The 27,025-nt window shown below is 42.1% G+C and overlaps 3 protein-coding genes across 4 annotated transcripts in view; all 3 read right to left on the reverse strand.

Moving 5' to 3' along the window:
• Window positions 1-12: 12 nt before the first annotated feature.
• LOC119017448 (nuclear transport factor 2-like) lies at window positions 13-4,664 on the reverse strand. The gene is made up of 5 exons (XM_037094181.1): window positions 4,506-4,664; window positions 2,795-2,915; window positions 2,525-2,596; window positions 2,234-2,332; window positions 13-323 (listed from the first exon to the last, which is right to left on the reverse strand). Exons 2-5 carry the CDS (start codon window positions 2,897-2,899, stop codon window positions 207-209), a joined length of 393 nt encoding a protein of 130 aa, XP_036950076.1. The 5' UTR covers window positions 2,900-2,915; window positions 4,506-4,664; the 3' UTR covers window positions 13-206.
• Window positions 4,665-5,462: 798 nt separating this feature from the next.
• Window positions 5,463-10,673, reverse strand: bloc1s4 (biogenesis of lysosomal organelles complex-1, subunit 4, cappuccino). The gene is made up of 5 exons (XM_037094180.1): window positions 10,099-10,673; window positions 8,122-8,193; window positions 7,934-8,035; window positions 6,607-6,741; window positions 5,463-6,448 (listed from the first exon to the last, which is right to left on the reverse strand). Exons 1-5 carry the CDS (start codon window positions 10,423-10,425, stop codon window positions 6,350-6,352), a joined length of 735 nt encoding a protein of 244 aa, XP_036950075.1. The 5' UTR covers window positions 10,426-10,673; the 3' UTR covers window positions 5,463-6,349.
• A 2,084-nt stretch (window positions 10,674-12,757) lies between these two features.
• pard6gb (par-6 family cell polarity regulator gamma b) overlaps window positions 12,758-27,025 on the reverse strand; it is a 36,196-nt gene continuing 21,928 nt past the window's right edge. For both annotated transcript variants that reach the window (XM_037094177.1, XM_037094178.1), the window contains exon 3: window positions 12,758-14,393. In XM_037094177.1, coding sequence (XP_036950072.1) covers window positions 13,318-14,393 — 1,076 coding nt within the window. In that variant the 3' untranslated portion in view covers window positions 12,758-13,317. The remainder of the gene's footprint in view (window positions 14,394-27,025) is intronic.

A 27,025-nucleotide genomic window follows, 5' to 3' on the forward strand; every position in this document is an offset into this window, starting at 1 on the left:
AAAACGTAATGGTTCAGTGTGATAAATTCTTTTAATGAACAGCAATGTAATTTGATATTTTTGATACAAAAGGTATGCTTATAGATGTAATGTAAACATGGAGGAAGTTTGCATTTAATTCCATGTGTTTTTAATGACCGCATAACCACAGTTTGACCGGAGTCAGAGCTGGATGTCGATGTGTGTGAGCCAACAGATCCAACTGGCTACACTGGTATGTTGTGGATCCCCAACCGGAACACGTCATTTGTGCAGGCCCATTCGCAGTTTTGGCCCTTCAGCATAAACACTTGATGAAAGGCCATTGGTGGATCGTCATCTACCTGTTACAAAAAAAATAAAAGGCATACATCACCAAGAGTTAAACTTTTACCATACCATGGTACTAAATACCTTCAGCTGTCTTTTAAGAGTAAGATAATCAACTTTCTGCTAGTCAGCCCCAGTGAGTATAAATGCAAAATCTTGGTCAAACAGACCTCATCAGGCATTCATTTATTTCCTTTCTCCTTGCTCTTCTCTCTAACACTACTTTAAATTGTTCAGTAGAATTACATTTTCACAACAGCTTTATTCACCATCAGACAAAGTCTTGCTTCAAATTATCACTAGTGTTTCGGCAGCATCTTATACCGTTCTCATAACCCAACTGTATACATTTCACCAATATCACTTTAAGCTATATCTTTAGCTGAATTTTATCTTATTTTATATTAAGTACTTAATTCATGGTTCTGATGATGTTGCTTGTGACTATACCGCCTTTTTGGCTGACAACCCATGGTTTACAGGCCAAATTTCCAGATACCAGTTATCCGCGATACTCAATGTTTGGCTCAGTGGAACCAGGTAAACCAGACCAGAACCTTGTTCAGAATGCTAGCCCAAATCCATGTTTTAGCATATCCAGATTATAATAATATGAATTTTAGGAGGTCTAGACTGCAAAAAAAAATTTTTTTTTGCTAATTGGATGCTAGCCACATCTGGAGGTGGTTTGAAATGTGATACAAATTTGGATTTATACAAATGTGTCTCAGTGTAGAAGCTCTGGCTGCTCAAATAAGACAACCACAACTGAGGACAGCCACACTAAAATAAACTGTCTGCTTTGCAACTTGACAGCATGATTGTTTGGAGGGCAAGATGAAGGATTTTTTGTTTCTCATGCCAGCCAGTTGTGTCACCACAAAACACAGTGAGTGACTGATGCCTACATCCTTTCCGTATCTGGACACAAAAATCTGATCACTACCACATGGATTAAGCAAAAAAAATAAAATAAAAATCTTTTGACTGAAATGTTTTTTCGAGCTGTAGCCAAGTCATATTCCCAATTTGTAATTTGTGAAACATGTTACAGGGCACGTTACTTGACACGTGCTAAAAAAAATACGATTTACAGCCTCACCCCACACCATGTTCCCTAATGCAGACATCAAGTTTAAATATATGACCAACAGTGTTTTACAGGAGGATGATCTGAACAGCTGTTCTGTTCACACTTAAAATGTCTTTTGTCTTTTCAATGTAATTTTCAATTTAATTTAAAATCAAACTGTGCCTTTTTTTTGCCAAGCTTCTCTCAAGTTTTACTAATCAACCATCTACAGAACTTTTCAGTACGCTATTTTTCTACTTCTTCTTCTCATCATCATTATAATTAATTATTATCGTTATTAATAATATTGTTTGAAGTGAGCCTCTTATTGTTTAACAGAAAAATATATCATACAAACAGCAACTTTTCCAGCCTTGTCAGTCTGATGGCGAGTTAACACACAGCTACACTCCAGACAAAGTCCAGACTATAGTTGTTATTTCACACATGTAGCACACAACAGGAGACTCTCCGTGTCAAACGAGTTCTCAATAAATATCAGCCAACACTTGTTCTCCTCTGGACTTTATTGATCTCATAAGTTGCCTCTGTGGCATTTGAATGACGGAAATCCGTTGTAGCGACGGAGAAATTTAATCCATGCTACCAAAAGTGCCTGCAGTCTATAAATAACAAAAATTTAATTGTCTTGATACAGGCCCGAGGTGCAGAATCATGGTTATCAAAGTGCAGAATCATGATTATCAACAACAAGTGCAGAATCATGGTTATCAAAGTGCAGAATCATGATTATCAACAACAAGTGCAGAATCATGGTTATCAAAGTGCAGAATCATGATTATCAACTACAAGTGCAGAATCATGGTTATCAACAACAATGTATGAAGTTACCTTTAACTGTCCAAACACCATGATGAGGATACAGCCGTCTATCGTGGGCTGGAAGTCTTGATCTGTGATAATGTGCTTAATAGTCTTGAAAGGCAGACTCTGGATGGAGATGGGTTGGAAACAATAGTATTAATGGAATATACACAAATAAACATACAAAAAGAACTTTGGACTACAAGCTTCAAGTGATTGGCTCTGCTCCTTTTTTCCTTATTTACCATTTGCTTGTTTATGCGGTCTCCTTTTTCCAAACTTTTTTGAGAAATGTCATTAATATAAACCAATACTTACTGCTAATTTGTTAGCAATGGCTTCCCTCCCTTGATAAGGTGATCCTTCCCATGTCAAACAGGCTTCAGGAGACTAAATGGCGAGAAAAAGGTTTACATCAAATGCAAGCGCACAACACTTTTCTTTTATCATTGCATCATAGCATTCTCAACAGTAACTTCAGCTGTGTCACGTGTGATGGAATTTGGCTCGAAAGCACTAACATCACATTTTGATGTTTTACCGTGTGACACCATCTAAATAATTATTCAATTGACTGAACAAACTTACATATAGGTTACCCAGTTCCATCCTGTTGGTATTGTCAAACCGGCAGTAATATTCTTGGACAAAGCCCTCTCCAATGTTTTGCCATATTTCTTTGTGGCAAGCCATGTGTTAAGTTTTTGATCTATGACAGAGAAGAGTGGCATCATTAGCATTCAGACACACTTTATAAAACACACCATATATGTAAAAGTAACTGAGAAATGATCCTATGAAATAAATACTAGACATGGAACAGGGTCGCACAATGATCTGCAGTATAATCAAATGTGAAATATGGCTAAGTGCAAAAAAGTTACCATTTTTTGACAAAAGGGTCACAAACAACACTAAAACTGGAGTGCTGCAGAGATGTCCTGGCCTACAAAAATTGTTCTCCAGATGTGAGAAAACATTTTTGTTTGTTGCAGACCCCAACAAATGTCTCATCATCATACATTTTTCTCTATGAAAGGGGAATATTGTGATGCTAAAATGATCATTCTCATATATGGAAATATCTGTCAAAAGAGTCACATATGACTGTTACTATGCCCTACTATGGATCAAGGAGGGAAATCAACATTTTCATCAAGTAATGAGCTACTGAAAAGGAAAGTGTGAACTTTAAAAGACATTCGGTTACTTAAACAATCATAACAACTTCTGATAACAAGTAAAAGCTCTGATTGAAAGTCTTGGCCCATTTTAATATAATCCATAAATAAAAAACCCACATGAATTTGTGTAAATGGAGATGCAAAAAGCAATCTCTTAAATTTCTACCACTACTTCTTACTGGTCTATTCTGCCGTAACCCTCATAATACACTGTGACCCTACATTTACTGCACTCACACTGCAAATTTATAATTACAGGTCGGAAAACAGAACTGAGTGCTGATATGGATTAAAATATGAGACCAGAACAAATCAACATGACTGCATCATTTTGTCAAGCTTCACAGCCTTCACACACAATCTCAGATTATTCCAGTTGCATTTTCATACAGGCACTATTGAAACTATGGAGAAACCCTCCCCAGTCTATGACAGATTTGACGGTAGGTTCTCTATGAAGGCTGTCCCACGACCAGACCACCCACATGTTGAACAAAAAGTTAGCTTAACTACTGCAGTTACTATATTTTGTTAGCGGTCTCTCCTGTTCTCGGATAAAACACTGTGTATGCGAAGAAACAGCTATGTTAAAGGAAAGTAGTCGTGCATTGCTGCTGTTGATTGTAACGAAAAGTACAATTGATCCAATGACAACAACACGAATACAAACTTAGATCGCTTAATTTGTATTATGAACTAGCATATCGCACAATGACTTGACAGGACCTCTTGAATTGTAACATAACGTTAGCCAAAAGTCATGAAGCTCGGTTGATAATAATAATAATTTTAAAAAAATCACATCCAGCGCAAGTCACATCCGAGCTAGAACGGGACTTGGGGATGTTGGCTTGGCCACTCCAGCCAGCGTTGAATGCCAAACTAACCCGTGTGCTCTGTTCAACAACGGGACCCGACGCCATAAACTAAAACGATACGAACTTAAGGCTAACGTTAGCATTAGCGCACCGCTCCACTGGCTCTCCCCGGAAACGCTCCGTTAACCGTCAACTGCTCGTCTCGACAAAACCGTGTCGCCACAGTTTGGGCCGTTGTTGTCGAGATGCGCTTCGCTTAGAAACAGTACTTTACCGTGTCTGTAAGTTTTAGCTTACTTTTTCAATCAGACAGCAAACCAGCGTGGAGACAGATCCAGTCAGCTCGAGGCTGAATAGGGTTCCCGCTTCCTCCGAGACAGGACGAAACTGTGACGTCACTTGCAAACTGACCAATGAAGGCCATCAGTGTGGACAGAGTATCTGCGGCCCTGAGTACAGCCTGTCAGGAGCGCTGTTCTCCCTGGCAAGACCGACACTGACCAACACGGATGGTTGGCTTTCAATACAAGCAAAAGGAGGTGTGATGAGTAGGCTGAATACCGCGACGATGCCTGAATAACGGGTGTCAAGAGGAGAAGAGTGATAGGCCTCATGATATCCTTCAGATAACTAAACTGAAGCTATGGCCAAGATTGAGGGAACAGAGACAGCACAGTGAATATGGCTAACAACAAATGATGATGCTTATGAATAGATAATACACTAGATTATTTATTGTCTTTAAACATAGACATTACATAGGTATGTTATATGTATCTCCCAGGCCTATTAATTATCCATATATATCCAATATTTCCAAATGTGATCCACAAAGATAAAACTTTACTGTAATAACTGAAAGCAAATGGTTAGCCTGAAACTATGTGGGACAACGTCTTCATTTAATGTCAGGTGTTAAACATAAATGATTAAAAATGTTGCTAACTACAAGTAGTTACAAATGAAGATCTTTCCCTGCATTAACTCAGAACAGAATGGCACAGCTCCATAAAAACAAAAGGGTGACGCAGCGTTATCCTCAATGCTGTTTGGTCACCATTGCTGTACACTGAGTACTTGAAGTGATTTAACATCGTACAGAGCATGAGGAGCGAATAACACAGGAAGCACAATGATTGTGTGGCCCCTCCCCGTGTTTGTTGCCTTAAACACATGCGTGGAGTGTTCTTGTCAGGGGCCGGCCCTGAGAAAATAAAAAAAAAACAAATAGTAACGGGACATGCAACGAAGAAATTGTCTCAAAAAATCTTTATGATTCCTTTAAAAACATATAAGAAAAATCAATCTATAAAAAAGAACACCTTTATTTCTAACTATTTTGGCAAATAATGAATCACAGCTGGGAAGACCCTTGTTGGAGGTGTAAGGGCCACATCCCATCTCTACCTTACTGTTTCACCACTCAGTCACAGCCGGCCCAAACTTTGATTCATCAGACAGCCTGACTCGAGAGACTAACACAAATCATCTATAGTGTGCTTTTATTGAAAAGGTGCCATCAAAGATGGAGCCCCACATCAATGAGGCAACTGTCATCCATAGCCAGTAATGTCAGACTAGCAGTAAAGTGAATATTTTGAAATGGAAGACAATAAATGCTTTACTGGATGAGACCAATATTGCTTGGGCAAAGTGATAAGACATAAGAAATACAGATTAACTCATAACAGCGTGCAGGTCTTTACAAACACCAGGAACAGGAATGTAATTTATAAAAAAAGCTGGGTTAATTCATCACGTAGTACATCTTAAGATCATTACAGCTCCTCCTATTGTACCTTCTTTTCGAGTGTCCTATTGGCAACAGGGATCTGACATTGTTTCTCTTCACAAATAGTGAAAACAAGACTGGCAGAAATAAGACCCATTTAGGCACTTTTAAAATCATTTTGCTACACAGTTCAGTGCTTGTTGCTGCCATGAAAACGACACTCTTAAATGCAGAATGTCCTTGCGCACTCGACTTCCAGTGACTTGTTCAGAAAGGCTACTATTGCTTTGTTGAGGCCACCGCACCAATAGATCCTCCTGCAGTGCATGGCAGTAAAAGTTGTCTCTACAGATTCACTCAACAGGCCTCTGAGGTTAGAACCAAGTTATGTGTTAAATGTTCTTGTGTGTCACTGCTCTGGCTGTGATGTGAAATAATCATCTGTCCGGAACACGCTGGGGATATCTTGGCGCTGTCGTGGTGCTGGTCTTCTTGGGCTGGCGGGTTTCTGTGAGCGAAGGGATGCAAAATATATTCTTATATCCGATAGCAACAACAACAACACACTTGTTATTTCATGATTGTTAATGACGATTCCTAGTTACCGAGCAATCACACTGACAATGTATAACAAAAAATGTAGCAAATGTCTGATGGAGCACTCACGTTTAAGAAGCCTGGGACGCTCATCGTGCGGAGGATCTTCTTGAAAGCACCGGGTAGTGTTCCTAGTTCTCCCTCCGCCTGTGTGACCTGCTCCTCCATCGCGTTGACATTGGCTCCCACCATCTTTACAAAGGCCTGCAGACGCAAAGAATATTACCAGAAAAAAAATGAAGATATTGAGATTCTTTCCAACATTATTTGTTGCAATGCCTTAGTTCCCTCCATGACAAGCTTTTGAATTTTTGATTACTGCACAAAATAAGCGTTATTTTTTGTCACTTACACATACAGCAAGAGAATCTTGACAAATGAACACCACTTTTGTGGTTTCCAAAGCATAAATCCAATCGCCAGAAGTAAAATGCTCATGTTGGGCCATAAACGAACTGCATCGTGGTTGCATGAATTCAATGTCACCACCACTATACTGTATACATTGTACACTTTAAATTGATCAATCCACAAGCTGGAAATTTAGAGTTAGAATGGTTTACACCAGTAAAGTACACAAGTCTCTGCGTTTGGCATAATGATGTTTAATGTCCTGATCAACTACTATAGTTTCACTTAGCAACTTGTCAGCAACTCCCTTTTTTATAATTCAAATGTTCGGTATTACTCAACAGACCTTATTTCAGGTACAGCTGGGGGGGGAAAAAAAAAAAAAACAAACCTGGGAAAAAAAACAAACAGTGACCTTAGGACAAGAGAACCAGAAGTGCAAAAATGCTAACCTAGTTTCGGGATTTACTCTATAATTCAATGTATTTGAAATCCTTTTACCTTAATCTTTCTTGAAAAAGAGGCAGGTGTTTGAAATAACTGAACTGAAAAATGTCCAAGAAAACTAAATGTTATTAAGTAATTATATTATTAATAGAGAAATATTATATTGCTGAAGTATTTGGTGACAATTATTTGTGAATGTAACAGCTCTACAAAAGGGGAAATGGACAAGACAAACTCCATGTGAAAGACAAAACTTTCCTCACTTCTTTTTTTATGTTTTGGGTTGTATCATCCTCAGTGACTCAGTGGGTGTGTAAACTATTCAGACTTGAAAACAGGAACATATTTCACACCTTAACCAGTGCGTACTCGCCCTGTGAGAAATTAAAACTGTCAACTAATAAAGAAGACATCTGCACACAGATCCTGATCACATCTGGGTAAAACACAGGTTTCATATCATATTCATTTTAGAATCCCTGAATTTGCTTAGGAGACAAGATACCATTTACTGGATCAAGGAAACATGACAAAAACACCACACTAAATATTTTGTGTAAAGTGGTAGTAAAGTTGTACAGTTAAAATGATCATTTACCTCTAACTTATCGATTCTTCTGTATATCTGTCTCATTTCATCGGACTTCTGCTGGATTTGAGGTAGGTTTTCATTCACTATCTGGGAGGTATCATTACGGATCTGGGGGGAAAAACACAAAAGGATGTGAGACAAGTGTGCATATAATTCAGTAAAAACTACATAATTTAACGTGTAACTTAGCTTACCATATCCAGCATTCCAACAAACTCATCTACTCTTGTCAGCATCTCGTCTAAGCTCTTCTCCAAACACAGGATCTGCAGGAGAAACCATTAAAAAGGCTGTTAGAACATTACACACGTCTTTATTATGTACACACCAATGCTGCATCAAATGCATGGAGCCAGCTTAGGACTTGTATGTTTCTATGCGCATCAAATCAAGTTGAAAACACGCGGCAACAACTGGAATTCATCAAATTGTTTGAAAAAGGGTCAGCCGGAATCACAGGGCCAAAACACTGGGGCCTTTGTCTTCCCACAAGGCCAGCAAGCTAGCTCAGCTTCTTTATAAATTGGTGGAGGAGTGACAGCAATCTGGTCAGTCAGCCACCATGAGTAAAGCTTATGAAATTAAGCCAGTTTCTACAAAATAAGACAATAATTGGCCTAAGTTGAAAGCATCTTGTTGGTGTCTGGAATAGTAAGATTAATTTAGAAATACCTGACTGTAGTTTGTACAGTTGTGAGGCAGAAAACGAGGGGCGCGGAGTCTTGTCACATGACTTGCATTCAGTCAGTCTTGAGGCATTAATGACTTTGAAGTCACAAGACCTTACTTGGGCATCATTATTATTATACAGTCTATGCATGTACTTCTACCAGATAGAACCAAATCATGTTCCTCCTAAACCACAGAAAGCAATATACAATTGCTTTCACAGGCTGAGTGGTATTCCTCATGAATAATAAACTGAACTACTTGGAAAACTGTGTTTTAGTTTTATGAATGTATGAGAGTTACTGTTATGGTGCTTAGAATGTTAAAATGACGGTAAATCTGGTGAAGGACTTAAGACTCCAACGTAAAAGAAAGACATACATGGCTCGTTTATGCCACATGCAATTAATGTGGTCAAGGTAGATCTAAATATGAGATTGTAAGATGAACACTATGGGTACGAATGCATGACTGTTGTACAGTTAAGAGAGCTTTGTTTTATTGATGTGTCTTGTTTTTCTTTTTTAAAAAAGCAACACCAATATTTTACCATAACTTATCAAAAGGACCTGTTCTCAGAGGAAAATAAAGTCCCCAGAACACTGTTTGAAGCTAGAAATGCGGCAGGGTCCGCCACACACAAACAAATGAAAACAGTAAGAAAGTTTGTTGTCCCTTGAGGTTAGTGTGTTTATTTGATTTATTCAGTTTTGAAAACAAAGACACGTAGTTTATTTAGTTTGTTTAGACATAAAAGAAGCTTTCTCTTCTGACTCACATTTCTTCCCCAAAACTACATAGTGCACCTTTAATCCTGTGGACATGTTTGTGTTTGGCTGTTCCTGCAAGAGACCAGAGACAGTTTTCCTGCTCCAGTTGGACATTAAGTTATTCTAATTCTTACTGTCAAGTAACACTTTATAATCTTTAAAATCATTATGGTCAATTAAACTTATGGTTATAGTTATTTCACTCTTACCAAACAATGTAATGCTTTATAAACCATTTATCAAACAATTGCAAAGGTTTATAAAGATGTTTACAGGGGACTACTCAGTATTGCTTGTTAACAGTGAAATAACTATTTACTAAGTTAAATCAACTACCGATTTACCATTTATTTAGTTAGCTCTTTCTAAGTTTTACAACGTGTACAATAACAACAAAGTGTAAAGTGTACACTAGTCACTTCATAGTCACGACCTGACACTTCTTGTAAAACAGTGACTTCTAGCTCAGACGCCGTCACAGCTGGATCCAGTGGCGGCTAGCCAGTCACGTCACCGCCTTAGTGTCGCTTAGCAACCACTTATCTTATGCCGTTGGTCGAGAAAAACTGCAGTGCCCGTTTCTTGAACTGTACCATTACTCGTGTATATTGCAGTAATACAAGTGTGTGCTACGCTACAGCTACCTCGTAAACACGCTAGCGTTGACTTAGCTAGCTAGTGCGTGCGGTGCTCTACGTGGCTTCGTGTCCGACAGCCATGAACACAACAAACCTCTTCCCCGGCTGTCGCCCTGATGTAGGAGGAGTAGCTGAGGGCGGTGTGTCTCAGGACCTCCTCGTCCAGCTCTGAGTGGTTCTGGTCGGCTGTCCCTGGTTCTGCTGCTGCTGCTGCTTCGTTGAGACTCGGGCTCTGAGACAGAACGTTAGCCGCTGCGCCAAAGCTGGGGCTCTGCGACACGGTCCCGCTGCTGAGGATATCGCTCACCATGGACAGACTGCTCGCACTTTGGGAGACAATGCCGCTGTCTCGGCTTATCTCAGCGCTGGACTCCTCCAAGGGAGACAGCAGGCCCACCCTGTCCACTCGGTGATGGTCCATGTCGCCTGTCTTTCCGAGCTACTGCCGTGTTTTGCCCTGTCAAATGACCGGATCACGTGTGTTGTGCAGCCGATGGTGGCTCGTGAGGGTCAGAAATAGCGCAGCGTGCAGTGAAAGTTGAAGACCCTTTCACTTTCTTTCACTCTCCAGTTTACTGTACTGAGCGTTGAGTACATATATGACTGAAGTACAAAAACGAAACATAAAACATATTTCCAAACTCTAAAGCATGTCAAGGACAGAGAGAAAAGCGCAAACACTGTGATATGAATCTTTAATAGGGATGTTTGATCAAAAATGGGCTTGAAGTAAAGTTGTAATAAATGGGTGAACAGGGTAATAGCTGATAATAGGGTGTCAAAAGAGAAAACAAATTACATTTGAACGAAAAAGACACCGCATTTTGGTGATCTTTCTGAAAGTTTGTGGAAAGTCCTGTCATATATAAAATTACAAAACACCAAACATCAGTGATGACTGCTGAAAAAAACAACAACATTTTGTCCTATAAATTACAAAATGCACATGTCGGTATTTTGCAGTCTGCGTTGTACCTTTCATGAGACATCATGTCATTGCAACAGCAGCCAGCAGATGGCAACCAGAGTCACTGCATGACAGTGGACCTCAGTGGTCTGCCTGATGCAGCAGAGGTATTAACTGGCATTGTTTAAAAAAGTTAAAAAAAAAAGACAAGAAGATCTGCATCTCAGATCACATCAGTTTATTTGGAGTGAAGATGTAGTGATGGATTCCTTTTGATATAAAATGTGCTTTTAGAAACATATCCGTTTTTTGCACATAAACAATTGAATTTCATTTATTTATTTTACTTTGAATTATATGATCTTTTTTAGAAGTTGCAAGCTTTAATCAGTCTACACTTGAATCTCAAAACTGCCAGCTGAGCATCTGTCACACATCAGTGCTGAAACTATTTGAACTCCAAAGATCTGAAGCATGTGCACATCCTCCGCTGATATGAACTCAATCATCCATATGTAGGTAGAATAGGATTGCGTTTAAGGCCCTGCTAGCAACTACTGATCGCATAACATTTGCAGGGTTTGGGTCAAATCTGCTGATCAATGGCGCCGACTCCAGCCAAAACACACTAGCGGTGGGGTCAGTGATCTATTAGCTGTTTGAGCCATCTTGAGTAAACACAACAGATCTACATTCATTAGCAAAGAGGTGAAAGCTGCTGCTTAGAGGGCCTCCTGACCCAGAACACAGCTGCATTCCTGCCACAACCCTATGTTGAATCTATCAGCTGTGGTGCACAGCCAGGGGTTGATAAAGACTGGTTGGATCTGGAAAGAGGAATTCAACCTTCAGTCAGTCCATCTCCCCCTCCGTGATGTCTGCGGCACATTATTTCGTGATGCGTCCTGCCCACTTCCCTTCAGCCCGACAGCTGCCTCCGACAGGCACGGGCTTGTTGCGCCGAGCTGCAGATTTACACGCCTGGAGTGAGGTGAAAGTGACAATCAACAATGCTCTTAATTGTTCATCATCTTTGAATGCTCATGTTATCAGTAAACAGTGTGCGGTTTCACCCGGTTTGCTGTAAGTAATGAGGTTGTCAGCATCATCAGGGTTTTACTGATGCTGCAGAAGTGCAATAACACTGCCAGTAATCTCACGCCCCATACGACGTGTTTTGTGGGTATGCATTCCTCGTCTACAGATGCTGCTGTTAGGGAAGAAAGTAGGATGTTGGCCTCTGCTGTGATTACCTACTTTGTCAACTGAGTCACTGAAGAGTCTCTGACTTTTGGCTCCGATATGCTGAAACCATAACTAGATGTTTTGGTGTTGTTTAATATAGTCCTCCTCCCAAAACCCCACATTTAAAGCTGATCTGGAAATATCTCTGGTCGTCACGGCGTCTTTGTTTGAACTCTCTTTTTCTACTAAAGCTGCATCTACTGTGTCTTAAGCAGACAAAGCCTTTCTCTGGTGAAATAAATCATTTAATGGCTGACTTAAGCCCACACAACTAAGCGACTAAGTGGCTAAACTGAGGATGTCAAATGAGTTTAAACAAAGACAAATTGAATCACACAGATGTTTGTCTGTCAGGGAAACAACATAACTTTTAACCGTTTGACCCAACCAACAATTCTTTAAATTTTTTTTTGTTTTTTTTACAGTTGATCAGTCTGCTGTTTATCGTAATTAATCAACAAATAGAAAATAGTGAAAACTGTCAGGTAGTGTTTCCAAAAGCTCCCCCTTAAATGTCTATTTTATCATTTTCAGTTTACTTTGATAGAAACCAGAAAAAAATCCACATTTATCATACAATGTCATTTAACACTTCGCAAAATTGTGAGACTTAGAATAATTTATTGGAACAGATACAAGGATTTGATCACAATCATCAAGGCATAAAAGAACTATTAAAAAAAAAATCATACTCTACACAGCATTTTATCAGAATATAAGAAATATAGATTTACTCTTTAAAAACATCCATAAGCAACCCCAAGTTGGTCCCAGTAATAAGAATGAAGAGGATCTTAATAAAAGTGGTCACTAACAAAAGATATTAGGCTGTAGGCACAGTCAGAACTCTAGGTTACAGTGGACTCGCCAAAAACAGTTTGTTCTGATGCTTATTACATACATACGTACAAATCTTTCGATGTAAGACAAAGACGACTTAAAAAATACGGGAATATTTACAATACATTTTCCTTGTTTCCTGGCTTGTAACTTCCTGTTATCAATTATCTTGTAAAAACAAACAGAAGTTACAAAATTAGTATCTGACAAAACGCGCTCTTGCTCATTATTTATCCGGCCTGGTGTTCCAGTTTTAGTCTCTGAGCAGTTGGGATGTTGCTGTCTCTGTGAGTGTGGGTGTGTGTGTGTGTGTTGTAAGTATTATAGGGTAATGACGGTGCCATCCTCCTCCACCCCACCTCTGGGCAGTGCGAGACTGTGTCGTGGGTCCGATTTCATGGAGCTGAGGATTTTGTGCAGGCTGCCGTTGCTGTGGCGGAGGGCCGGGTTGCTGCTGTGATGCGGAGGCTGTACGTGGTGGTGGCGGTGCTGGGACTGTTGGTGTGGGTTTTGCTGGAGGTTCAGGTCTCTGTGGAGCTGGTAGCTGAGGCTGCTGTGTTGGTGTTGGTGATGGGACCCTCCGTTGAGGCTCACCTGGGAGTGGAAGGAGGCTGTGGAGACCACAGACGAAGGACGCGTGGGAGGGCTTGGCGGTGCCGCTGGGCCTGAAGCTGTCGTTGGCGTCTGCTGGTGCGTGCGAGACACACTAGACGCTAGGGAAGTGTTGGACCTCTGAGACGGCCGTTTGAGGCTGCTCTCAATTACGATATCGGTGTCTTCGTCGCTCTCCAGGTCGTCCTGGTACCCGTGTGCACCAGAGGACATCACCCCCACTGAGGCCACCGACAAACTCGGGTAACCAGTCGACCCGCTGCTGTCAGACGACTGGCCCGAGCTCCCGGAGATCCTGCTGCTGCGGACCACGTTATTGCGCTGGTTCACTGGCTTAACCGTCACAATCAGGTTATGGCTGTTGGCGATCATCATATCCGTTACCTGATCCAAGGACTTCCCAGTCACCTCAATGCCATTCACCTCCAGCACCTCATCGTTAACTGCCAGCAGCCCGGTGCTCTCAGCCAACCCCCCGGGCACCAGCCGAGATATGAAGATGCCCGGGACCTTCTCGAGCCCGTGCGGCGTCACCCGCACGCTGGTCCCATCTCTGATGTAGAAGCCCAGCGGTTTGTCCGAGCCGTGGCGATACAGTCGGACGCGGCGGTGGGATTCGGGTAGGATGTCCACATCGATGATGGAGGAGACGGGCCGGAAGTCCTGGGGCATCCCAATGCGGATGTGTGGCCGCTTGCGGTTGACGTCATTATTGCGCAGCGCAACCACCGCCTTCTTCCTACGAGTTATTGTGTTGGTGCCAAAGTTGGCATAGTCGACCTCTTCTGCAAAGACAGAAAGAGACAGAAAACAGGAAGTATTAGAAATGACATGTTCAGTGCTCCAGTTTCATCATTGTTAAAGGTGCACTAGGTAATTGTGTAGAAATATAGTTGATAGGTCTTCAAATACTGAGGCCTTGTGCACTGTCGTGCAGGCAGCACAGGCTGAAAACATTCTCTCTTCCATGTGTACCCCATATGTTAAAAGGCAACAAGGAAAAAGGAGAACTAAACTACTCTAAAGCACGACAAGATTGAGAGGGTAGGATTTGGAAAGTTAAAAAACAAACAAGTTTTCCATCCTGGAACTGCAAAACCTGTACATGAACACCGCATTCTTTGCCTTTAAATCAAACCACCTGCCTTACAAACTTAAAAACCTTTGTTCAAACTGTGCACAGATGTGCTTGAAAATACTTTTCCTGTGAACGACCAGCTAATCATTTATACAGATTTTGTGACATAACACAGTTCTTATTACCGCAGCCATTAACGAGACCCGAATGCTTGCTGGTTTGCTCCACGACAGAGTCAAGCATGAGGCCGACGTCTATACATTAATAACGACACGGGAGCGCGTCAGCTGGATTCACATAGGGCTAATACTGAGACTCTTGCTGTGTGCATGTTCTTATGAAATGCTGAGTGTGCAGAGCATTCCTGCCTGTGCTGACAGAGGTGAACCACCCTTCTGCTACCAGGCTGCAGCTGTAGGGATCCAGTGTGCACTTCTGCACCCAGATACACAGGCACACACATGTACCATTCTTGGTAAAACATGCAACTCTTACAAAAATACAAGCTACAAGCTTTTACTACAATTAAAAGTCAACAGAGGGCGCAAAGGGTGTAATGCAATGTGGAAAGAATAAACTGTGAGGGAGGTCAGTTTGAGATCTCAGCTGAAACACGATGTTCCCAACTAGAGATTTAAAGCAATCAATAAAACAATGAAAACCTTCACAGAAGACTTAATCACCCACACAATCAGAGTGGCTTCTTCAGAACACAGCTGTTGCCAAACATGCAGCATCTTACGTAAAATAAAACAAAAAGAGGGAGGATTAAGAAAAAAAAAACAAAACATACACTTTGAATGTATTCATTAAGTTGTGGCTCTGACACCGTGGGAGACAGTTAGAAAACGATGCAGGGTGTGCTCCGTAATGAAAACAATAATAACTTGATCGCTCTCTAATCTTCCCTCATCCAGAAGACAGGAAATCTGGACCCAGCTAAGCCTGATGCGACAGGAAGCGAGGGTCCCCAGGCGGGAGCATCAGCTCAATGCACTTCCATGGCGACGGCTATGAGTCATCTTTGCCCTACTGTTTGGGACACCTGCTTTATGAAATTATTTGTGGGTGAGCGCACTGTAATTTTTGGCCCCGTCTTCAAAGTACACTGTGGAAGGAGAGAAGGAGCGCTACGAGCGGAGCCAGCTGGCCAGGTCGTCCGTCCAGCCTCAGAGCAGCGTGGACGTCTGCCATACGACTCCATATGCAATGCTGACTCACCACTGATATGGGTTTTCTTCTTCGACCACCTCCTCCTGCTCCCTCCCGAGCAGAATGTTGACTAAGCAGCTTTTTTTTTTTTTTTTTTTTTTTTTTACTCCTTCACAAATGAAATGTCTGAGGGAAAAGTGCAAAACTCAGGCTTTTGCGGGTGTCAGCAGCGGCACCGACCACAGCCCACATGGGGAGTTGGTGTGGACTAAATTGGGGAAAAATAAAAATGATAAATGAGCGAGTGAAATAGTAGATTGACGTCTCCTGGCGCGACATGAATCAATGATGTCAAGTGCTCACAGACTCAGCCAAATCGCTGTGCCAGAAGTGCGTCATCCAAGATAAAGAAATAGGCTGGAAAATTCCTTCCTATCAACCTTTGCTGCTTTTTAAAAAGCTTCTGAATATCATCAAACGTCAAGTGAATTGTATCCTTGATTTTCTGTAGACGCTGATTTGATTGAATCCAGACAGGCAGTTTGCTACAGGGCTGGAATTTCTGCCACAAGTGCAAGTCTTCCTGATGGGAACCATGTTGGAGGGGAATCGCCGCAGAGTCTCATTACAGGTCTATGGTGTATCACCCTCCCTCCCTCCACACCCTCGCCGTAGTCTGAAATCAACGCCCGCACCACATCACCAGCTTACTACTGCAGGACAGGGGGATCTTTCAGTCAGAAATCCTGAAGTGTACAACTATAATTACGCTTCCCATTTGTAATGTCAAACATGTGTTCAACAAAATCCCATAAGAAGCCCATGTTGGTGTAATTTGTTTAAAGAAACCTACAAATACAAAGACAAGTGGTGAGTTTCTTATGTTCTAGGGCTGCAGAGGGAAGATTGAAGTTAGAGCTGAGCACAGGGGTTAAATCTGGGGTTCAAATCACTTTGTGCAGATTATACTGATCACAAATCAGTGCAAGTGCTACACGTCAAAGTGTCTGTGTCTAAATTCTGTTTCACTGATGTCCTTTATTGTTCAGCAATGTCTCTAACAATGCTACACCAAAATACACACACACACATCCCTCAACTTTATTTTTTCTCTCTAAAAAGGTAAAACCAGCTACTCAAGAGAGAACTGTAGTTGTCGGCACAATAACTGAAATGCTCTTGTAGTGATGTCTGTTTAACTAATCAAAAAGTTAATTCAAGTCTCATGCGTCACGTAACCCACCTAGGTATTTAGCAGTCATCGAGTTATGTCACAATGTTTGTGAAAGAATGTGTGCTAAGTCAGTCAGGCTTTCACCAACCACCACAACAGCTGCAGGTGGAGCAGGTACAGGTTGGGCGATTGGCTGAGTCGGTTCACTTGGGCATTTTTGTGGTCAGTATCTTGTCATTTTTGTATCCTCTGAGGAATGAAAGAGCCACTGCCCATCGCCCGACTCTCATTCTGTGAGCTAACACATTAGCACAAAGAGGCTAGCAACTCAGAGAGTTGAAGCTGGGGAAAAAACCAGCACGCGGAGCAAAACTACTTTTACATCTAACTCGGTGAATTAAGGACTTATTTGCACCAAACCAAAGCTGGTGATTGTTGGTACAGTGAAAATGCTAGACAAGATAGTTTTGTTGAGTTTTTACTTGTTTCTGTCAAGTTTGAATTAAGTATTGCTTAAGATGAGCTAACAAGTCAATTAAGCTAACATTAGAAAGTTGAATTCAGAAGGTGTAAGGTTGCAATTTTTCTGTTTATAAGGAAAACAGGTGAGAAACGTATATCCTTTATTTTCATTTTGTGAGTAAATATTGTCTATTTATTAGCCTAAAAATCTAAGATAGCTTGTGGAATGTAGCAAACTCATCGTTTGTACACATCTAGCTGGCTAATCATTAACCTGTTCAGATAGCTGAACCCTAATGCTGGTACACTATAGAGCAAACCCTGAAGTCGTTTTCTGTTCCAGTAACTTTTACGTGCACTAGAGCTCAAATACATGTCCCAGTCAATCACTTTAATAGTTTACCGACAGAAAATACGTCTCCAGCTAATTTGGAGGGATTCATCATTTCCAAATGGTAGTAAATTGAATCTCTGGGTTTAGACTGGTTGCCGAACGAATCTTGCAATCCGAAGACGCCACCTTGTGATTAGCTCACCAAACCATCAATCAGTTAAATGAGAAAACAATCAGCAGATGATGAAAATAATTGGCAGTTGCAGGCATTACATTGCACTTTGCCTCGAGTCAGAAGCGCGACTGAAGCTACAGCAAATCCCCCTGGTAAGTAAAACCACTGGAGCATGATGGGATTACAGTTTTTGAAGATTGCCAAGCAAATTAAGACGTTGAGTCGCAGAACCAGACAGTGGTAGCAGAACCCTGCGTGTCTCTGGATGTCTGCAGGCCTGGGGTATTATATTCAGGACCAGTGAATTCAAACTGAAAAGAGTTTTTCCACTGCAAAGTTAAACATTATGTTCTCTGCTACTGTGGGAGAAAAAGAAAACTCAGCTGAACACACCCCGCAGTAGAAAATGTGTTGCCTCACAGTAAACCTGCATTTGTTTCCCCTAAAAGTTTTAACTAAATGCAGTCTAGGATAATGCTGGAAAATTACACCGCTCTTTAAATTGCAGATCAAAAAAAGACTTTTTAAGTCTAATCTCATAAAAGGTCACTGAACCCTTTAACAAAACTTTGAACCATCAGGTGCCACAGCTTACTAGTCTGAACCGGGCGTGGGAGACACACACACACAAACAAACAAACACACACACACACACACACACACACACACACACACACACACACACTCTGGTCCCCAGCTAAACTAAGTGAGCACGTTCCAGTCGATCACACAAAGGTTATCGTAACAACTCCTGACAAACCTAATCCCTGCTACACCGAAGCATGATGGGTAAGCCAATGTGAACCCGTTAATCAAAGACTGTCGGTTCACCGCCAGGCATTTGCAGGCTAAACGGCACCTCAGATCAAAGCCTATTAGAGAAGCTCTGTGTTCCAATTAGCGGTTACTCAAAATTTCCACAATGGTGTTTAGTCTCACATGTAATTCACTAATCAGAGTGTATAAGAGAGTGTAAAATGACAATTTAGGGGCTACACGGGGAGGATCCAGGCACACGGCAGCTGTTTGCAATTACCCTCAACTCTTTTAAACTTAATCAACGAATTATACTCAAAATATGGCAAATAATGAGGCTAATGCTGACAGGGACGGAGGAAAACCTTAATTCACTTAAATAACATTAAACATCTGTGGTAAAGATGTGGTAAGGGTAACATGAGAGCTGTCACACAGCTTGGTGGATAAAGAAAGATTCCACGCCGCCATGTTTTCCAGCATTGTAAACCTACGTTCTGTCTTGCAACACTGGCATAGAGTGATCCTTGAAAAGTCGTTACGTTCAGGAAATACTGGAGCTAAAGTCCCATGAGGCCAGACAACCCCAACTAACACGGCTCCAACCCACACAAAGTCAGGGGAAAGAGGTCAGAGGTGGAAAGCTGGCTTCTGGGTGACTCCAACATTCTGCTCTCTGCTGGTGTGTGAATGCATGAGTCAGTGTGTGTGTGTGTGTGTGTGTGTGTGTGTGTGTGTGTGTGTGCGTGCGTGCGTGCGTGGGCATGACACTCGAGGAATGTGGTGGTAAACGTAGTTGGAGATATGTCCGAGCAGGTTGAGGACCTGCATAACTTCTAGAGGCAGGCAGAGGCTGCTTCGAACCCAAAGCAACCGGCTATTTCAAGCTCGCCATGATACGGTTTAAGTAACGTGACCCGTCACTGGCAGATTGCTAATCATCTTCACAGACACACTCGGTGCTAATTCAAATGAAAAGTGAGAACTAGGTATTCACTGATGTGTCTCTGTTCCAGGGCCAGTACCAGTTAATTAATACAGATACAGAAGCATCTGCTGCCGTACCACCAGACTAAAGAGCAGCTTGTTTTCCTCCGGCTGCGAGACTCCTCGATGCATCCTGCGCACCCCACTCTATAAAATATTCTATTCAAACAAGTAGAGCAGTCTGGTAAATTCAGAAAATCACTGTAATGTAATGTTGACTTTAAAACCAAGAGAGGACAACACTTGTGCCACAACATAACGATATCCAAAATGTAAGCCGATATATAGTTTATAATGATATAATATCGGTATATTTTCCAGCCCTAATCCCAGTCTTGAAATAAATCCTGAAATCAGTGTGTTATGTTACAATGGGAAGAAAAAAACAGACCAATTACAAGCCAGCTAGCTAGGTTGTGTCTGGTTCTCAGTTGCTGTTGAACGCCTCATGCTGTTCTCGTGCTTACAAGGAAGGAAAAAGAGGAAAAACAGTCTTTGTTCCACTGAAGCCCACCTCTAGTTAACCAGAGCCGTGAAGAGAAGGCCCTTTAAAGTCCTACTGCTTTTCCACCATTCTCTCATAAAAGACAGGAATCTACAGTGTTTTATGATCGACCATTAGGGCCTCAGTGCACACTTGTTCCTGGCAGGTCTTCCAACGTTCGCTGCCGACTCAACACAACCGTAAGCAGAGGCCGAAGAGTCGATGGAAGTGAACCAAAACACAAACGCACTCATATTTTGACGACGAGTTTTAAATACCTCTCGTGCCTGGGTAATTGAACGTGTGATGCAGCTATTGACGTGAAAGGGTGGGGTATTACTAACATTAGCTCCTGGCTTTACACAAGCGAATATGCCAATATGCCACAGCCAAAACACGCTTTTGGTTTACCTCAGTGGCACCGCGATCGCTGTGCTGAAGTTCAGTCTAATAGAGTTTTAAAAGGTGTTTGGGGCCGGCTTCATGTGTGATATTTCACACTGGGCTTTGTGAAAGCTGGCACGCTATGTTAAATACTTTTGGTATACCTGTGCTAGCGAAGCATATAAAAAAGGATAGGGGAAAACACAACTGGCTGCTAGGACCAGAGCCAGACTGTATGATAATTTTTCATGATTTGTGTTGCATGCATGTGTGAATGCACAGTGGCTGTGTAGCCGCACATGAACATGTATGAAGGGAAATGAATAGAAATCTTTGTGCTTGGAGGGCAGTAAATGGAGGGACACACTGTATTCATCTTTATTTAAAAAGCTACAGTAATCACTTTTTAATTTTTTACATAACAACATAACTTTATCGGCGGAGCGCCTCGTTAGTATGTGCATGCGAGACTTGGGGTGAAGGCGACAACATCAACATCCTGCTAACAGCTTTAGTGGTGGCCCCTCAGGGGTGTGAACCCCTGGCTGGGAATGATATTTTTACCCGGTGATATGACCCAGACACTAGCAGCCCAGCTGAGCAACTTATGAACACACAATCCTTTCAGTCTGCTTCACACAAGAAATGCAGCCAACTGCAGCAGTTAATACCAGACCTTCAAAGAACAGGGTGTTACAGTTGGGTATTGAGATATATCAACTCTAATTAAATGCTACACACTAGGTTTGTAATAATGTGTACTGGGCATGTTGAGTGAAGATAACATATCTAACTTGAGTGAATATGCTCACTAGATTCTTGTTTTGATTGAAGATTGATACCTACTCCTTTTTTTAATATATAAAGCCGGTCCAGGCGCTATATAGATATAATATGAAAGTATCGAAACACTCCTGTATTCAGGCACTGTGCCTTTAAACGAGCTGTCAGGACTTTTGTGAAGTTGTGATGACACGACTATGTAGTCACTAGCCTCAGCCACGCCCCCAGCACAACATCGACAGAGTTGATGCGGAAACAAGGTGGGAGGATCCTACTTGGGCCTGTGAGAGTTGACCAATCAGACGGGGCTTTTATTTAATGTCTGTAACTTCCTGGTTGGCTGCCTGGTAACTACTCTGGGCCAGAAAACAGTATGGTACACAAGGGTGTTGTACGGATTAAACAATCTAGACATAGTGTGGTAATTCTTTTGCATGAGAGGTTCTGGCAGGCAGAACGTGTTGCCTAAGGACAGGGTCTAGCTAGCTTTTTTCCCAGTTTTCAGCCTTAGCACTAAGCTAACTGTAAAAAAAAAAAAAGAAAACGTGAGAGCGATGGCATGGTCCCAGTCCTCCTTCTTGGGCGAAATAAATTATCTCAAAACACACGGGATAATCTGAAAGACTTCATCGTCACCAAACGAAAAAAAAAAAAAATCTTACGTCATGAAAAGCTGACCTTTTGGAGATGAAGTTTTCACAGGACAGCCACAGCACATATTCATCAGGTCAACACTGTATGCCGAAGCTACAGCCCATGACCTTACGCCCTGTTGCTCTGCTCTACAGCAAATCCAGCCACAGTCCATCCACGCAAGTGACATTCCTGCACCCCAACAACCCCCAAACCCCCCCCAGCCCCCATCATGGTTTTCGTCCGTGCGTGACAAAGTGCTTAGTGACAGGAGAGACCATAATCACTGGAGAGAGAGGGAGAGGGAGAGACGAGGCACACAAGAGAGAATAGTGAATAGTGTTAGACCCTGCTGCCTTTTGCATTAGGTCACTGGATGCTGTGGCAGTGGGCTTCATTCCTGGGCCCCACAGACACATGCACACACACGCGCACACACACACACACATGTACGTTCACACAGCTGGAAGCGCCTCACTTTCAAAAGCAGCAGGAATATGGCATAAAGTAGAACGGGATGAAACAACACATGACAGAGCACAGCCATGGAGGAGGAAACGCGACAGCTCGGTACAATGCAGTACAGTAAGCGTGTGCGTCCGCTCAAACATTCTTCCTTTAGCCACATTTGCATATTTTGGTCCTGTTTGCATTAGAAAGGAAGACAATTTAATGAAATGCAGAGCTCATTGTAACGCTTTCCCCTCAGAGCTTGGGGGTAAGAAATAGCTCGTTTTTCCAAGACTCTCCTGTGGTTTCACACAAACACATCCAAATACAGCAAAACGAGCTGAAAAGCACAATTCTGCTCTCTTCTCCCACGTAAATAAGCTGCAGCGAATGCTAAAAAGCAGAGTTGCCAGGTTAAGTTTTCACACTGGGTCAATGTAAAGTACACGTGGCGGCCCATTCCAGTGGGGACGTGCACACATGAATGTAAGGAATGAACCAAAACAATCAGTATTCTTGGATGTCTTTTCTTTTCCCTCCGCTGGAGATGGTTGAGAAGTCTATCCTTGTGTTTAGGGGCCGACCGCTGCCAAGACGTTCAGCTAACACTAACATGGAAAAAGAATTCAGACAGAAAAAAAAGGGAAGAACATATTTTTTTTTAAACATGCAAACATATTTCACATTCTTGCAGGGGTGGTTGAGGCAGGGCCCGGGTGGAAATTTGGAGAAGCTCGATAAAACCTACGTGGTTATAAATCGACAGCTGCACAGAAGGTTTGAGTGAGAGCTCACTGCAAGTTTCTGTGATCTTTTGCATGCTTTGTTATACTTGGTGCATAGAAACAAATGTATATTTGTATTTTTACTGTTACTGTGCTTTTAAACTACTACTTTTACTTAAAGGAAACATATTATGCCCATTTTCACGTTCATGATTTCATTTTGTGTTCCCACTTCTAATGTGTTAACACTGATCTGAAATGCTCTGTTTTAGGTATCGTCTCTTTAAAAAGGCCCCCCTCCCAAATATCCAGTCTCCTCTGATTGGCCAAGGGAGAGCCCGACCCAGCACAGCTAACAACAACAGAGTTTACTTGCTAAACTAGCCGCTTGGCATAAATTATGCAAATGCATGAGCGTGATGTCACAACGTCACAGAATTAAAAGCGTTTGAGACCCTTTTAATCTGATTGTAACAAAAGCAGGTGGTAAAAAAAGGGAGCCTTGAGATTGGACTGTCATATTAACTAACTAGCAGACTTCATGACCAACAATCGTCTGTAAATTTGCCTTTTTGTTGCTTCATGCTTCCCGTAGATGAAAGAGGAAAATTAAAAAAATCAGGGATTAGAAAAGTCAAAATGGAATCAGGTGAGCCTCAGGTGAAACAGTCCGCAAGGAGTTTTTCCTCCTGAAAAACTTTTGCATGCATTTATGTGCCGGGTAGCACTTTGCACGCACCCCCCACCCTCCATTCCTTCACTCCCTGCACTCATTTCTCTCTCTCTCTAGCAGTTACCGCGGCACACAGGGGCCGGGCTGCACATCTGGGACAAGTTAAATGGAGCTGCCTTGTCTGCTCCGTTCCTGGCTCGGCCTGTGTGGCTGGGTGGGGCGGCGAGGGAGTCGCAGGTTTAAGATTCACTGCAGGTATCCGACACGCACGACCCCACATGTCCCCGGCAATTTTATTAATTACACGCGCGGATTGTTTGACCAAATCAGAACAGAGGTTAAGACCAAGAGAGAAGGTGCTTAAACCACCGCGTGCGCGTACACAGGAAGATTAACCTGTGTGTGCGGAGGGGAGGGAGGAACATCAAAGAGTAGACAGGTCCTGCATTCCTGCAACTTCTCAAAAGGAACAGTCTCCACTCCATCAAGAAATGGGAGGTGGGGGGGGGGGGGGTCCTACAATCCTTCCTCCCTCTTTCGTTCCCTTGAATATAACCAACTACTGCTTCTGGTTTTAATCCAGCTGCGTCTCTGCTGATCATATGCGTGTTTCCGAACCAAGAAAACACATGCTGTTGATTTAAGCTCCACAAAGTCTCCGCTGCCATCTGGCCCACAGGTACCTGGGCTGCGCTCGACGCTTACTACCCATGCGGTGATATAAATACATGTCACTGTGGAATACAAAGTTAAAAAAAAAATCTTGGGCCCTTTTTTAACTTCAGATATACTGAGCTATATCCAGGGGCAGATTTCTCATTTCAAAAGGGGACAATTGAGACGCAAGTGTAAATATGAAAACGTACAAAGTATGACAAATAATGTTGGGAGGGATCGGGGGGGATAGATTCAGGCACAGCAGCAGACTTGGACTTGTGTCCTTGCCACCTGTCTGGCCTTCTGTTTGTGTCAGAGTCCACGTGTGGGGTAAAATTAGTGTGTGTGTGTGAGTGTGAGTGTGAGAGAAAGAAAGACAATATAGGATGACTCTAAACTATGAGGGATCAAGACAACCGGGCATCCTGCATTTCTCTCTGCATTCACCTTCTCTCATATAAACGATGCTCTGCAACAGAAGAGATAGTACTACTACTAAGATAATAATGACTGCTGTATAAACGCAATTCCTTTCAGCACTCACAAACTGAAACACAGCCCTGGCAGGCCCTCGGCCTCTTCGCCCCATCAAATCAAGTTTAACGAGCCCCGGGCTGAAAAAGATTTGCTCTCAATTGGATTTGCTTCACATTGCTTAATGAAGAGAACAATGTTTATGGGTCCTGTGTGAATTATCATTCATGCGGACTCACTTCTGGAATATGGCTCATTTGCAGTCGTTTGTTCAGACAGTTTTACAGTCGGGAGCACGAACAATCAAGTGCTGAACCTATTCACGCCGTTTAACTGGAGGCAAACGCGTTCAGTGAATTGTCATGTAAAGTGACCATGCTGACATAAGGGAGAGCTAAAAATAATAAACCTGCATGTGAAGTGAACGCAGCGGTCGATGTGGAGGAGTGGGTGAACTGAGACATTCACTGTACTGTCTGAAACAACTGGACTGAAGTAAACCACAGACGCTTGCAAAAACACGTCTTCTCTGTGTATTTTGCAAACATATGAATGTATTTGGAAGACAAATGTAGAAACTGACACATCAAATTTCTGTGGTTATATTACAATATCATGCATTAGCAATAGATTTAAAAAGAAGACAGCAGACCCTTTGGTTTTACGTATTTGTCTCTGGGTTTGATTCCCGTTTTCTTTCTTTCCTTCCTGTCAAGCTCAGATTATGGAAAATAATAATCAACACAAAGGGATCTTTCATATTTAAGGAGAATTTTATGTCATAATAATAAATAGAATAAACAACATGTATGGCCGGATGAGAAAAGGAGCTTTTAGGAACTTTAACAACTCTTATTTCATCAGACTTTGGCGGACAAACAGAGGTGTTCTGCAAGTGAATGTAGCACTCAGGAAATTTCAGGTTTAATGCCATTATGAGACAACAACACTTAAGGCTGAACAGTTTCAACAAGGCTTATCCGTCTTGACGAATCTCTGTTGCTGTGTATGCTCTCTGTTAATGTTTAATAAATAAACTGTTGGTTTGGGATTTATTTTATTTTACATCTGTTATTTTCCCACCGTAGCCCTCAATCACATGCTGGCTCTCTAACCTGGCACTCAGTCATCTGAAGCTTTGAGAACCCCTGATCTAGGACCAGTGGAAAATCAACATGAACCCAACAACCCGATCTGAGGAGAGCAGAGCACAATTAGACTCGAACAGAAAGGGAACCCAAACCGAGAGAAGTAAGGAGACTGTCCCTGTGCTGTCGGTTAAAAATCAACAATATCATTAAAAAACAAAACAAATGTGAAGTTATAGAAACTTATTGCAAAAAGACTTTTGTATAACGATTACTGAATTCTTCTTTTCACCTTCTGCACCAACATAAAACATCCTGAAGACGAGAGCATCAGAAAGAAAAAAGATAATCTTTGGCTAACCTCTTTCATATCCATGAATATCAGTTGTCATCGAGGCTGACAAAAATGTTTCTATGTCGGCTACTGATCTTCTAAAATATTTTCTCCTGCTGTGATTATTACGTACCATGTTGTCAGAGCTGATACTGATTAGTCTCAGATCCACTCTGGTCGGACTCATTGACACACTGACTCAAGATCTGTACCAGTAAAAGGAGACCCAACCCAATTAGACTTAATGTGGACCAGGGTCGGATCTCAAGTTTTCTTAAAACCCCATCTGAACTCTGGATGACTTCTTCTACTGTCTTTTTTCCCCCTCCACCTTCATCCCTTCTCAGACTTTCACCACTAATCTGAGCTGCGGACACTTTCTAATCTTTTATCGGCTGCAGGTGACAGACGACAAGCAGACGCGGAGGATAAAGATCTCTCCAGCTTTCTCCCGTCGCACTCACGCGCAGGCCAAGAAATGCTGGCGGATGTGACGTCCATGCAGACAGGTAAGGAAATGAAACAACCAAGCATGTCAACAAAACAGAGAGCGACGACCCCTGATACTGCCTCGGAGCCAAATTGCGATTTGTATAAAAACTGCCGGCCATCGG

This window comes from Acanthopagrus latus, chromosome 3, assembly GCF_904848185.1.
Source record: "Acanthopagrus latus isolate v.2019 chromosome 3, fAcaLat1.1, whole genome shotgun sequence".
Classification (NCBI taxonomy): Eukaryota; Metazoa; Chordata; class Actinopteri; order Spariformes; family Sparidae; genus Acanthopagrus; species Acanthopagrus latus.